Source organism: Thalassophryne amazonica, chromosome 10, assembly GCF_902500255.1.
Source record: "Thalassophryne amazonica chromosome 10, fThaAma1.1, whole genome shotgun sequence".
Taxonomy (NCBI): Eukaryota; Metazoa; Chordata; class Actinopteri; order Batrachoidiformes; family Batrachoididae; genus Thalassophryne; species Thalassophryne amazonica.
In genome coordinates this window covers 116,758,632-116,774,037 of record NC_047112.1, presented here as the reverse complement: position 1 = coordinate 116,774,037, position 15,406 = coordinate 116,758,632, and the positions used below count along the sequence as shown (strand labels likewise).

The following is a 15,406-nucleotide window of genomic DNA, read 5'->3' as shown; positions in this document are numbered from 1 at the left end:
GAGGAATGGACCAAAATCCCTGCTGCAGTGTGTGAAAACCTGATCAAGAACTACAGGAAACGTTTGACCTCTGTAACTGCAAACAAAGGCTACTGTACCAAATATTAACATTGATTTTCACAGCAGTAACATACAAATAAATTATTTAAAAAAAATCATACATTGTGATTTCTGGATTTTTTTTTTTTTTTTTTTTTTTTTTTTAGATTGTCTCTTACAGTGGACATGCACCTAAGATGAAAATGTCAGACCCCTCCATGATTTCTAAGTGGGAGAACTTGCAAAACCGCAGGGTGTTCAAATACTTATTTTCCTCAAATACTTATTTTCCTCACTGTGTGTGTGTGTATATATATATATATATATATAGATATAGATATAGATATATATATATAGATATAGATATAATATGCAATTTAGTCTCGTAAGACAGATAACATGTAGTGCATGGGTAAATGTGGTGTACGTGTGTGATTTTCACCATCAGACAAGCAAAGCTGAAAAAAAACCCCACAAAAAACAGGGCTGGGTTTTTATAGACTGAGACTAAAGCTTAGTACTTGAACTTTAGTTGAAGACTGAAACTAGTGGTGTGCTGTGGAGACAGTCTTGGCAACTTAGACCTGCCTAAGTCTAATCCAAAGGCCTAACATTTAGACCCCTCATTTGAGGCAGTTTAAGTCCTGGTCTCAGGCCAAGATGGCAGTGATTGTTGTGCTTCATGACAAGAGGCAGTGCTTACATCGAAAGATTTTTTTTTTTTTTTTTTTTAAGATTGCCAGAACCTTCTTGAGATGTTTGCTTGATGGGCAATCTGATTCCATATCTAAAAGAACCCCCCCCCAATTTTAGTCTATTTGGATCCACTAGGGCGGCACAGTGGTTTAGTGGTTAGGTCTGTTGTCTCACAACAAGAAGGCCATGGGATCGTTTCCTGCCTGGTCCTTTCTGTGTGGAGTTTGCAAGTTCTCTCTTTATTGAGGTGGTTTCCCTCTGGGTGTTCCATCTTTCTCCCATTTTCAAAGATATGCACGTGTGTGTGTGTGTGTGTGTGTGTGTGTGTGTGTGTGTGTGTGTGTGTGTGTGTGTGTATGATAGACTGGCATCCTGCCCAGGGTATACCCCTCCTCTCGCCCCTGTGACCTGACCTTATGTATAGCAAATGACAAGGATGACATAATTTTCAGAGGAATACATGAAGTTATTAGAGGAAGTGACAGCCACTGTGGTCTTTTGCAACTTCAAATTTCACTGTGTTGTGTCTTCAGTAATGCTTTTCCACACCTTTCTGTAGACCTGGACCAGTTTGGCCGTTCTTCTTTGGCCTGTGCCATCAACAAGGCATTTTTATTCAGGCAACCATAGCTCACTATTTTTCTTCTTTTTCAGGCCTTTCTTTGTGAATCTGTGAGATGGTTCTGTGTTAAAGCCTCAGTAAATCGCCAATTTGTGAAATACTCAACCAGCTCATCTGGCACCAACAACTGTGCCATATTCAAAGGCTTTGAAATCAACTTTATGTCTGATTCAAATGCTTTCTTTGAACGTATTCAGGTCCTGTTGACAGTGTCTGCATGATTAAGGACGTTGAGTTTTTGTTTTTGACTGGGTGGATATTTGCTTTACAGGTATTTGTATCTGATGAAGTGACAGTGGGTGCGTACTGTGACAGTTGGTGCAAACAGACAATGCCTGTCAACCTCACTTTGCAGTGTCAGTGTCTGTGAGATCTCTCGAAGTGATTTTAATTTATGCTCTTCCTACAGTCTGTGGAGCACAGCAGCACCAGCATGGATGACCAGCCCCACAGGACAGCTGGTGTTATTTCCATGGTGTCAGCTGATGTTGGATTGGTCAGCATGGTACGACAGGGTATCTTGGCTCTTCAGTTACTGCCACCAAACTCCAGTTCAGGTTGGTTTGTCTTGTGTAAATTTGATTCTACATTTAGGATTTTTCTGTTTATCATGTCAATTCTGGGAAGATGCGCTGATACTGCACTTCGCCGCATCCACAACACCACGGAACCACGGAACGTGGGTCCTGGATGGCAGCCACACAGGCAAACAACTGGTCACTTTCCACAGTTCTCAAATAGCCTGTTTATAAATAATCTGTTTGCCACAGTCAGGTGAAATGTGGGTACCCTCTTGGCCTTCTCCAGCTCCTGGGGTCCTCAGCTCTCAGGCACCTGTGCACTGGATCATGCACAGAGAAACATGCCACATGGTGAAAATGTCATAGGTGATGTTCCCTCACAATGCAATTGATGCTCCCTATTATTGTCTCTCTTAGTAACTGCTCCTTTGATATAAAGTCATTTGGTCTGAGTGAGCTGAGGTGGTTTTTATCACCCGCTGGCCGAAGGCCTGAACAGGGATTATGCTCTGGTGATTTTCGTCTCTGTCTGTCTGTGCTCCCGTCCTGCCCATCTGTCCAAAAAGGGTATAAGCTAGGGATGTGAATTGTACACCAATTCAGTTCGATTCCGATTCTTGGGGTGACGATTCAATTCAGAATCGATTTTCGATTTAAAGAGCTCTGAGAAATACGAGGTCTGTCCAAAAAGTATCGGACCTTTTTATTTTTTGCAAAAACCATATGGGTTTGAATCACGTGTTATTGCATCAGCCAAGCTTGAACCTTCGTGCGCATGCGTGAGTTTTTTCATGCCTGTCGGTTGCGTCATTCGCCTGTGAGCAGGCTTTGTGTGAGCAGTGGTCCACCCACCTCGTCGGATTTTTATTGCGAATAAATGTCTGAATGATTTGGATCTTTGCTGCATCAATTTTTTCAAGAAACTGTGAGAGACCTCCAGGTGGACACCATTCGGAAAATTCAGATGGCTTTCAGGGACGATTTTATGGGGATTACACAGATTAAGGAGTGCTCCAGCTGGTTTAAAGACCGCCCACAGCTGCTGAGAGCGTGGCGCACTCCGAGCGCCGATCGACAGGCTGACACCCCGCTGAAACAACCAGATCATTTCCAACATGAAGGCTTTGTTGATCCGGGACGTCGTTTGACTTTCACAAAAAGCAGAAGGCGTGGACATCAGCACTTTTTCGGCACATTCTACTACAAAGAAGTGGAGGATTGCACCACCGTGCCGCTCATGGCGCGGGACAAAACTACCTCCGTGTTGGTCTCACAGGTGGCTTTTTAGTCGTGTGACTATCCGAGAAATTGAGCATGAGCTGGACATGCCCCAACATGTCCTGTGAGGCTTCATCACAGCGTTGCTTTGCGCCATGCGGCTCCGTCCTGTCGCGCGGAATTCCTCCGCACGTCTGTCTCAATGTGCCGAAAAAGTGCTGATGTCCACGTCTTCTGCAATTCCTGTGCTAGTCAGATGACATACCGGATCAAGACAGCGTCCAGTTTCGAAATGAACGGCACATTCCACTGTTACAGGAGTTTTTGTCATGGAAAGAGGAGCGGAGGAATTCCACGCGTCACGGTGGAGCTGCATGGTGCAAAGCAACGCCGTGATGAAGCCTCACAGGACATGTTGGGGCATGTCCAGCTCATGCTCAATTTCTCGGATAGTCACACGACTGAAAAGCCATCGAAAGCCGTCTGAAAGCCACCTGAAAGCCGTCCTGTGAGACCAACACGGAGGTGGTTTTGTCCCGCGCCACGAGCGGCACGGTGGCGCAATCCTCCGTTTTTCTTTCCATGAAAAAAACTCCTGTAACAGTGGAATGTGCCGAAAAAGTGCTGATGTCCACGCCTTCTGCCTTTTTGTGGAAGTCAGACGACGTCCCGGATCAACAAAGCCTTCACGTTGGAAATGATCTGGTTGTTTCAGCGGGGTTTGAGCCTGTTGATCGCCGCTCGGAGTGCGCCGCGCTCTCAGCAGCTGTGGGCGGTCTTTAAACCGGCTGGAGCACTCCTTAATCTGTGTAATCCCCATAAAATCGTCCCTGAAAGCCATCTGAATTTTCCAAATGGAGGATTCTCACAGTTTCTGGAAAAAATTGATGCAGCAAAGCTCCAAATCGTTCAGACATTTATTCGCAATAAAAATCCGACGAGGGGGGTGGACCACTGCTCACACAAAGCCTGCTCACAGGCGAATGACGCAACCGACAGGCGTGAAAAAACTCACGCATGCGCACGAACGTTCAAGCTTGGCTGATGCAATCACACGTGATTCAAATCCATATAGTTTTTGAAAAAAATAAAAAGGTCGGTTACTTTTTGGACAGACCTCGTAGTTACATTACTTAAAAATGTTTATATTTAAGAAAATGCAGCTTTACAAGGTTAATCAAGTGATTCTAGATGTAAATTTACTTATCTGCTTTGCTCGTTCAGAGTTGGCTGGCAGTTTAGCGAAGCGCTGGTCAGTAGTCGGCAGAGACCGCTGCTCCCCTCTTTTAGCTCCGGGTGATAGAGTAGCATGTGGGCTTGCGGATTTGAAGTGTTTCCGAAGTACTTGACTTTCATTTTGCAGATTCTGCACACTGCATAAGTCATGTCAAGCTCCTTCTTACGCAGCAAATAATAAAATCCAAAATGCACCCAAACATTTGCCTTCAGCAAAGATGGTGCTGGCTGAATTAGCTCTTCGTCCGCCATGCTAAGCTACAGCCACTAAACTCTGCGGCGCACGAGTGTTTGAAGCACGCCAGACCACCCCCCAATCCCCCCTCGCGGGGACGCTGTAGTACGGAAGCCGTTGCCTGACAAACAGTACACACAGCGAGTAAGCAAGATTATGTTTAAAAATGCTTTTAAAAAATCGATTCTTGGACATTTTGGATCGATTCAGAATCGTAATAAATAAGAATCATGATTCGGACGTGAATCGATTTTTTCCAACACCCCTAGTATAAGCAATATGAAATCAACTCCTCTCACATTTTAGGAGTAATTTAGGTAAACTTGGTACAGTTCCTTGTTAGGGGCTGGTAAAACGCTGGTTGTAATATGGTACAAGATTGACACATTTTACCCAAATTATGGCCCTTGATTATCAAACCTAGACACTGCCAGTTTCATGAGTTGGTATCTGCATTCTGAAATCAGCTATCAGATACCTTGAAATGTTGTCAGAATGTAGCAAGCACTTGTACCAAAGCAGCACTTGCCAGCGGAGGATATGGTTGGAATTGCCCAGGCAACATCACATTTGCCAAAGGCTAATCATTGGGGTCAAAGGTCAAAATTGATGATTTGCGTCAAACTTGACACACCTCTGGAGGTGGGTTATGGAATTGGTCAGGTGATGTCAAGTTTGCTAAAGGTCAGTCTCTGAGGTCTGAGGTTACACATATTCGTGGTGGTGGGGGTGGACAGATTCAGCAGTTGCACTCTTTCAAGTTGTGACTTCATTTATAAAATGATTAAGCCTACGTTTTGATCTCTTGTTGAAATGTTGCTGGAGCTGCTCAGATAACTTTTTTTTTGTCAGTGTCAGTAACAGCGTTGGAGTTTAAGCTGCTAACAGGTTGATGGTGGGTGTTACGCACCGGACCCATCTGCTTTGCAATGGCCACCAGGCCTGCAGTGTCAAGGGCCTTTCACACTGAACATGTCAGACGCGTCAATTGCGTTAAAAATCGGTCTAAAAGCATTATTTTCAATGAGACACGTTGCTTTTTAGATGCGTCAGAAGCGTCACATCAAAAGCCGAGCTAAACCGACACTTCTGACGGGAGCGCGCATTGCCGCTTGTCGGCAGGCTGGCGCAGTTAAAGTTCAATCCAACTTTCGACGCTCTGAGCTGTGACGTAGCTTCACGTTGTCCAATAGGAACGATGCGTCGGGCCAAAACACAGAAGACTAGTGGCAGAAACCACTGATCTGTACAAAATGGATCAGTGCAGAGATCATTGATCTGTACAAAACATTAACGTGTCACAGGACTGCTCATTTATAGAGCAGTTTTCTGAAGAAAAATCCTTGGAAATGTTTTTAGTTGTTGTTGTTACCTCAGAATTTCTGATAACTGTTAAAAAAAGTTTAGAACACTTGTAATTAAAATAGCTAAATAAATCAATAAATGGTTCTTTAGAAACCTTTCATCTGGAAATCAAACCACCTGTTATTTCAGATTTAGATAATTTCTTGTTTAACATAAGGAACCTCAGGCATTTATTTTTAGACAAAATAACATGGAAATTTGTACATTTTTTTTTTTTTAAGTCTGGTAGATTATTTATATCTCATTTCAGCCAGAAAAACAGACACTGTAAATAAATACAAATGTTTATTATAAATGCAACAGGAAATAATGTAATAATGACTGCAGTGTGATTGTAAGGTAGGATTTCTGTGACATAAACCTCATGATGAATTATTTTAATGGTCATTTCAACTTGTAATTTCGCCAAAATATGGCATAATCTTTGGACTTTGATTTCGTGGACATTTTTAATGATCTGTTCATTTATTGTTAAAATATAAAATGAAACAGCTTTTTTAAAAAATAATAAAATAGTTGCTGTTTAAAGAGCCTTTTATTTAGAAGCAGGTGATATTCTGCTGGATTCTCAGGACCAGATGACGGTCTCTTCTGCAGTTTTTAACTCTGGTGGTGTTGCTGAAAAGCAGAGATGTTTTCTTTCGACTGGACTTCATGGTGTCCAGCTCATCAATGGAAGTTTGGTTGTCTGCACAGCAAATGTTCCTGATTGGGACAAATAAAAATATTTCTTTAAAAATAAAGAAACACTAAACAGTTTATATATAAAAAAGGAAAAAAAAAGCGGGAAAAAAAAACGATGGAAAGAAAACACCCGAAAAAATAAGTTATTTAAAGTTGAGCTTTTGTGGTGTCTGAAAAAAGCTGTAGCTTTATTTAGTAAAAATAAAAAAGACTGAACCATTTACAAATTAAAGCGTTCACTCAGATCAACTGTGCTAAAAAGCTAAGTTAATGTTAGCTGATCATTAAAGCTTCACAGCAGTTCAGTAAATGTCACGTTTTACTTTTATTTTATTCTCACCTCAGTAAAGCTGCAGAACTAAACTCCGTTGGTCAAACTGGGACTTCCATATATCCAAAAAGTGGGAGATTTCAGATTGAGTGGGTTTGCTCCATCACCCCGGCGGCCTGGATCGCTCTGCCCAGTGATGATGCCTGAAGGTCGGCTTCTCCGTGCGGGTCGGCCTGCTGTCGCGGTTCGATCGATATCCCACCAAGTTGTCAGTCCTCCCTCGGTCGATGTCACTCCAAAAAGTAGCTGAAAAAAGCTTCTCCCAGCAAGGTGATGGAGAATATCGTTCTACTGCTGTTTTTTAAAACTTTTTTGTGGTTCAGGCGACGCAAATTCAAGATGGCGATCGCTGAACTTTTTTCAGGTTGTGGAAACAGCCAGAGTGTGACATAGCAGTCTCCGCCCCCTTGCCGCTTCCAAAGCGACGCGTCTGACATCACGTGTCGGATGCATCAGACACGTTGGAAACAAATCCGACGGATTGGGAAACGTTGACGGATTGGCCTGAAGTATTCAGTGTGAAAGGCCCATTAGTCAGTGGAGGAGTGTCTGCTGTCATTCTTATGCCTTCATCACATCATCACGTGCACAGCAGATATCCCTGTGTCTGTTTTCTGTGCTCAAAAGTTTACTTTCACAAGATTCAGTGTTTATTCACAAATATTCGCAGTTGCTTGGTGGGAAAAATCACTTGTATGTTCTCTGCGTTTCTCCTGCAGGTGTTGAGCACTTGTTAGTAATGCAGTAACGCGGCCAGTTGTCCATCTTTGTGTTCCAGGTATCATTATCATCACAGACGGTGTGACCAGTGTTCCTGATGGGGCAGTGTGTGAAACCCTGCTTAATCAGCTCAGGAGTGGAACCATCGCCTGCTCCTTTCTGCAGGTACATCTGCGTGATTATCACTCAGGCTGTTTGTTGCTGCAGGTTTTTGGAGTGTCCTGTCGATATAGATAAACTGTGTTCCAGATGCTGAAATAGGATAAGCAGTCAGCGATGCATTTGAAGAAAATATCTTCTGGTTTCCATTTTTGCTCCACTCAGTTTGTCCTATGAATCATAATGTGCTGCAGTCACTGTGTGCCTTGTTTGATGTTTGAAATCTTCCAGGTGGGTGGTACCTACTCCTATGACTGCAGCTTTGGCTACATCCCAAATGTTGAGCTGATGAAGTTCATCTCCTTAGCCACTTTTGGCTCATACCTGCCCAGCTGTCCAGAACCAGACTTAAACAGCCAGGAGATGAATGCTTATCACAGAGCCTTCCTGACCTACTCTTTCCTCAAGAGCCCCGAGTCCATGAACTCAGAATACTTCTGCGGTAAAGCTGCACTGTGGCTTCAGTCCAAAATTAGAATCTGTTCACGGTCCACAAAGTAAATGTCATGTCTTCTGTTTACGAATTCCCTTCTCTGTTCCACTCCAGCATGAAGCTGTAAAACGAGAGTTACGTTTGTAGATACGGTTAGATGAATTCCAAATGACCACCAGGGGGCAGTGCTTAGCACCTGGATGACTCCAGCGGTCGAATCTTATACAAACAGTCACGTTAGTGGGCGTGATCTGGGTGACGTCAGCCAACAGTATATGAGCGCACTTCACCCGGCAGTCAGTCCTTTGGAATCCATCACCTAGACACCGAGTGACAACCAACTCTGCCGGCCATTCCGAATTAATTTTACTGTAGTTACTTACATAACTCTTGTTCTATTTCATTCCTCCTGACTGCCAGAGGGCAGTGCTTAGCACCTGGATTATTCCATGGTGCGCAAACAATCCAGTCATCTAGATACAGAAGAGTCTTTATCCCACAAGCTTGCAAAGGAGTGAGTGCTGCTGCCACACACCTGGTGAACATACGGGGAGCGAGGGAGAGTTCAAAAGGGAGGACCTCCGCTGTGCGGAACATGTGAAAACGCAGCACTTTGACATACTGGTTTAAATTTCTGAGGTCCAGAATAGGACGAAAGCCGCCATCCTTTTTTGGAACTACAAAATAAGTTGAATAGAACCCCCTTAGGTGATCTGACCCACTCTATGGCTCCTTTATTCAGGAGCTGTCAAATTTCCTAGCTGAGAGCAAGAGATCTCTCTGGGTCTGGAACAACTGTGACTTTACCACCATTGAACTTGGAGGGACAACCATTGAACTGAATATTGCAGCCCCTAACCAGTGTGGAAATCACCCACTGGTCTGAGGTCAACTCCCCGCCACCGGCCGAGCTGTGTCAGGGAGAGGTGGCTGTGACCTCGTCGTGGGTGTCAAAACCGAATGCGCAGCACCATGATGTTTTGAGGGGCGAGCATGACGGCTCTGTCCGTCCCGCCAATCATTTTTGTGCGGGCCTACCTGGTAGGTGGCTGAAAGGTAGACTTCTGGTCGGGCTGACGTGGCAGACCCCGAGCCCAGGGAGCATGTCCGTGAACAGGGTGGAAGGCACTTGTGGGCTTGGGTTGGCGCCTGGGAGTTCACTGTAATTCAGCAAATTGCTGGTAGGCTGAACAGCATGCTCCAGGTGTTGATAGGCCGCAGGGCTGAAAACCTGGCCTGAGATAACAGGCAGGGTACGTAGCAGTCCCCTGCATATTTGGCACCAGGCTGCGTTCACGATGGACATCAACCTGTCAAGCGCTCATGGCATGTCGGTGATGCCCAGAGCAAAGCATCACTCAGGCTCTGTATGTCAGTGTCAGTCCCAGCATCCTGGAGAGATCATGAGAGTGCAAGGTCTGGGTGAGACAGGTAGTTCCCCAGATGACCAATTCAAGCTGCTGCATCATAGCTCTTTGTAAGGAGGTCATCAGTGACCCGACATTGAGGTAGTGGGCAACGGGCCTCCGGTCGGACAGCATCAGCAGGTACTACAACCAGGCTACGAGCCATGCTGTCCACTGATGGCATGTGGTCTGGACACAGTGCCCTGCAGTCATGTGGTAAGTGGTTAAAGGATTTAAGATAGTCTTTATTGTCATTGTTACTTTTTACAAAGTCACAACGAAATTGAAAGTGCTTCGGCTCGTGAGTTAAGAGTAATAAATAGTTTAAAAACAGTAAAAAAAAAAACATATTGCACTGACTATGAACAGGAATAAAACATCTAAAAAAAAAAAATATATATATATATATATATATATATATAAAAAACAAATTGCACTGTTTATGGACAGGAATGGTACGGTCATAGGTTGCACTGGTGAAAAAGACTGCCACCAGATGTACTGCATACTGAACATACTATTTCACCTTGAAGAGTTAAGTGCCATGATTGCCTTTGGATAAAAACTATTTTTTAGACGGTTTGTTCTGGTTTGTAATATTCTGTATCTCCTGCCTGATGGCATGAGCTGAAACTGACAATGTCCAGGGTGTGAGACGTCCTTTGAAATATCTATTGCCTTCTTGCAGCGTCTGGTCGTGTAAATGTCTTCCAGTGTGGGGAGGGGGCAGCCTATGATCTTCTCTGCTGCCCTAATGACCCTATGTAGCACCTTCTTCTCTGAGGATGTGCAGCTGCCGTACCAAACACACAGTCCATATGTGAGCACACTCTATGTAGCAGTGATAGAATGCGAGAAGCAGATTCTGAGGAAGACTGTTCCTCCTGAAGATTCTCAGAAAGTAGTCTCTGCTGCGCCTTCTTCAGCAGCTCCTTGGTGTTGGCGCGCCATGTCAGGCTATTCTCCAGCTCAATGCCGAGAAACCTGAACACCGGCACCCGCTCCACACAGATCCCCCCAATAAAAGTGGTTGGATGTCAGACTTGTTCCTTCTAAAGTCAACAACAAGCTCCTTTGTTTTTGTAGTGTTAAGGAGCAGGTTGTTGACTGAACACCACTCTGCCAGCCGCTCCACCTCGTCCCTGGAGGCTAGCTCACCTATGTCGTCTGAGATGAGTCTGACTACTGTCGTGTCATCTGCGAACTTTATTATCTTATTACTAGGGTGGGTAGGGACACAGTCATAGGTGTAAAGAGTGTAGAGGAGTGGGCAAAGCACAAAGCCCTGTGGTGAGCCGGTGCTAAGACTAAGAGCAGTGGAGATGTTGGAACCCAGCCTGACCCTCTGGGAGCGGTCTGTCAAAAGTCCAATATCCAGCTGCAGGTGAGTGGAGGGAGTCCAAGGTCTGTCATCTTGGACACCAGACGTTGTGGAAGGATGGTGTTAAACGCCGAGCTGAAATCCACAAAGAGCATTCTTGCTTAGCTCCCTCGTTGTTCCAAGTGGGTCAGCGCGGCATGAAGTGCTGTAGAAACAGCATCCTCCGTAGATCTCTTTGCTTTATAAGCAAATTGAAAAGGGTCCAAATCAGCTGGCAGGCAGGAGATGATACGACTCCGCACCAGTTTCTCAAAGCACTTCATAATAACTGATGTTAGTGCCACTGGGCGGTAGTCATTCAGGGTGGTAATGCAAGGTTTCTCTGGTAATGGGACAATGATAGAGGACTTTAAACAGGAGGGGACAGTGGCCTGTGACAGGGACTGATTGAAAATCCTGGTAAAGATTCCAGCCAGTTGGTCGGCACAATCTTCAGCACCCGACCCGCCACTCCATCAGGTCCTGCAGCTTTCCTCGGGTTCACCTTTCTCATCACCCGCCTCACCTCACACTCTTCTACCATGAGTGTGTGACTGCTGTGAGCAGGCGGCTGAGATGGAACTGATGTAGGTGTCACCTCAAAGCGGGCAAAGAAGATGTTAAGCTCCTCTGCCAGAGAAGATTCACCCTTGGCGGCCATGGAGTTGCTAGGTTTGTAGCTGGTGATGTACTGGACACCCCGCCACACCTGTCTGGTATCTTTGCTCCTGATATAGTCCTCCATCTTCCTTCTGTATGCTGCCTTGGCCTTGCAGATACCTCTTTTCAGATTAGCTCTGGCGGTGCTGTAGAGTGCCACGTCCCCAGACCTAAAGGCTGTGTTCCTGGCTGTTCAACAGGCTCTGCACCTCCTTCGTCATCCAGGGCTTTCTGTTGGGATAATCCTTATACGTCTGTCCCTGGTGACGCTGTCCGTGCAGAACCTGATGTAGTCCAGAACCACTGTAGTGTGGCACTGCTGCAGCTCTTCAATATATGGTAAGGAGGGTGGGGCACTGAAAGATGGTAAATGGGACTTTTCCATCTGCATCAGACGCTCAAAGTGCTTTACATTCAATACCTAACATTCACCCCGATGCCATGCAAGGTCCTCCCTACACACTGGAGCAACTAGGGGATTAAGGAACTTGCCCAAGGACCTTGCCTTTAGTGATTTTCCGGTCAGGCTGGGATTTGAACCAAGGATCCTCTGGTCTCAAGCTGAACACCTTAACCACTAGACCATCACCTCCCCTGATGGTTTCTGAGTGTCCCTAAAAGGCATGAGAAGAGGCACTCTCCATGGGAGGAGCATCCACACCAAGCTGTGACGAGGCTACCTGAATGCCCTGCGTAACAATGGAGAGGCCGGACTCAGACCCCTGAGGAGTGTCACTGTGTGAAGTTTGTGAGTCTGTGATGGAAGGATGGGGGAACATTTCCCTGGTTCATGGGTCCCATTCTGAGCTGAAAGGGCCACACTAAATATTGACTCAGATGCTACAATGGGCATCACATCCTCATTGCAATTGCAGACTGTGTGTGTGTGTGTGTGTGTGTGTGGGTGTGGGTGTGGTGGGGGGGCGGTGTCCACCCCACTGTATCACAGGAAGGTGGCTGTGTGAGAGGAATAGCAGAGGCTGTAGGAGGGCGCAGAGAAAGAAGCAATGACTTTATCTGAGCAAATTCAGAGGTGAGGTTGTCGACCTTATCAGGCAGGATCATGTCATGGCGACACTTTTTGCTGTAGCAGTAAGGGGCCCAGCATGGGATCTCTTACGTGATGTTGATGGCTGTGTTGCAGAGGATATCTGGCTTCAAGCTTTTCCAGTCTAGCCGATCTGTCAGTCAGTGGCATAGAAACGAAACTGAAGCAAGCGTCTTCTGTCAGTGCTTGCTGCAAGTGTCCATGTCCAAGACATGAGGGACATGAATGTGGCCGTCCTCTGGGCTCAGACACAGCTGCTGCATGTGTGTACCAATGCAGTATCCATTCTGTGTGTGAGAATGTAGAGATAATTGAGACAGACTCAGTGACTAACACCAAGGTGCTACAGTTGCCAAACAGCAAATGGCGAACACACACTCTACAGTGGGCAAATTCAGCATTTTAAATATAACTGCTGTGGAAAGGAGTGATACGAACCACTCTCAGGTAGCAGTACAATTGCAGTTCCAGTGATGGAATTTCAGCTCCGTGTTGGAACCATTCAGAAGATTCAGACAGCTTTTGGTGGCTTTTCAGTCGAGTGAGTATCTGAGAAATTGTGTAACAGCTGGGCATGTCACAACTTGTCCTGTGAGACTTCCAACATGGATGTGCTTTTGTTGTGCGCCATGAGCGGCTCCGTCTCAACGCGCGAATTCCTCCGCACATCTTTCATTACAAAATCTCCTGTAACAGTGGAATGTGCCGCAGAAGTGCTGATGTCCACATTTTCTGCGATTTCTCTGGTAGTCACACGACGTCCCGGATCAACACAGCCTTCACTTTGGAAATGATCTGGTCGTTTCAGCCTGTCGATGGCCGCTCGAAGCGCGGCGCGCCCTCCGTCGCTGTGGGCCGTCTTTAATCCAGTTGTAATCCTCCTTAATCTGTGTGACGCTGATAGAATCTTCACCGAAAGACATCTGAATTTTCCGAATGGTTTCCACCTGGCTGTCTCACACAGTTTATGAAAAAAATTTCATGGAGCAAAGCGGCAGTCGCTCAGCCATTTCCCTGACAATGAAAATCCGACGAGGAGGCTGGACCAGTGCTCACTCAAAGCCTGCCCACAGGCGAATGACGCAACTGACAGGCGTAAAAAAACTCAAGCATGCGCACGAAGGTTCAAGATTGGCTGATGCAATCACACGTGATTCAAATCCATATAGTTTTTGAAAAATAAAAGGTCCGTTACTTTTTGCACAGACCTCGTAGTAACAGATTACTCACCGAGGGCTGAAGCCACACTCGCTCGCTCTTAGTAACAGATTACTCACCGAGGGCTGAAGCCACATCGCTCGCTCATAGTAACAGATTACTCACCGGAGGGCTGAAGCCACACTCGCTCGCTCATAGTAACAGATTACTCACCGAGGGCTGAAGCACACTCGCTCGCTCTTAGTAACAGACTTACTCACCGAGGGCTGAAGCCACGCTCGCTCGCTCATAGTAACAGATTACTCACCGAGGGCTGAAGCCACGCTCGCTCGCTCATAGTAACAGATTACTCACCGAGGGCTGAAGCCACGCTCGCTCGCTCGTAGTAAACAGATTACTCACCGAGGGGCTGAAGCCACGCTCGCTCGCTCCTAGTAACAGATTACTCACCGAGGGCTGAAGCCACGCTCGCTCGCTCTTAGTAACAGATTACTCACCGAGGGCTGAAGCCACGCTCGCTCGCTCTTAGTAACAGATTACTCACCGAGGGCTGAAGCCACGCTCGCTCGCTCGTAGTAACAGATTACTCACCGAGGGCTGAAACCACAATCCCTCGCTCGTAGTAAAAGATTACTCACCGAGGGCTGAAGCCACGCTCGCTCGCTCGTAGTAACAGATTACTCACCGAGGGCTGAAGCCACGCTCGCTCGCTCGTAGTAACACTTTACTCACAGAGGGCTGAAGCCACATCCCTCGCACGTAGTAACACTTTACTCACCGAGGGCTGAAGCCACAATCCCTCGCACGTAGTAACACTTTACTCACTCGAGGGCTGAAGCCACAATCGCTCGCACGTAGTAACACTTTACTCACCGAGGGCTGAAGCCACAATCGCTTGCTCGTAGTAACACTTTACTCACCGAGGGCTGAAGCCACAATCGCTTGCTCGTAGTAAAAGATTACTCACCGAGGGCTGAAGCCTCAATCGCTTGCTCGTAGTAACAGATTACTCACCGAGGGCTGAAACCACAATCCCTCGCTCGTAGTAACACTTTACTCACCAAGGGCTGAAACCACAATCCTCGCTCGTAGTAAAAGATTACTCACCGAGGGCTGAAGCCACGCTCGCTCTCCTCGTAGTAACAGATTACTCACCGAGGGCTGCAACCACAATCGCTCGTACTAACAGATTACTCACCGAGGGCTGAAGCCACACTCGCTCACTCTTAGTAACAGATTACTCACCGAGGGCTGAAGCCACACTCGCTCGCTCATAGTACAGATTACTCACCGAGGGCTGAAGCCACACTCGCTCGCTCATAGTAACAGATTACTCACCGAGGGCTGAAGCCACACTCGCTCGCTCTTAGTAACAGATTACTCACCGAGGCTGAAGCCACACTCGCTCGCTCATAGTAACAGATTACTCACCGAGAGCTGAAGCCACGCTCGCTCGCATCATAGTAACAGATTACTCACCGAGGGCTGAAAGCCACGCTCGCTCGCTCTAGTAAC

General features: G+C 46.3%; 1 protein-coding gene across 1 annotated transcript in view; it reads left to right on the top strand.

Moving 5' to 3' along the window:
• szt2 (SZT2 subunit of KICSTOR complex) overlaps positions 1 to 15,406 on the top strand; it is a 701,839-nt gene that overhangs the window by 75,458 nt on the left and 610,975 nt on the right. The window contains 3 exon segments of the mRNA XM_034179252.1: positions 1,767 to 1,914; positions 7,726 to 7,832; positions 8,058 to 8,268. Of these exon segments, the coding sequence (XP_034035143.1) occupies positions 1,767 to 1,914; positions 7,726 to 7,832; positions 8,058 to 8,268 (466 nt within the window).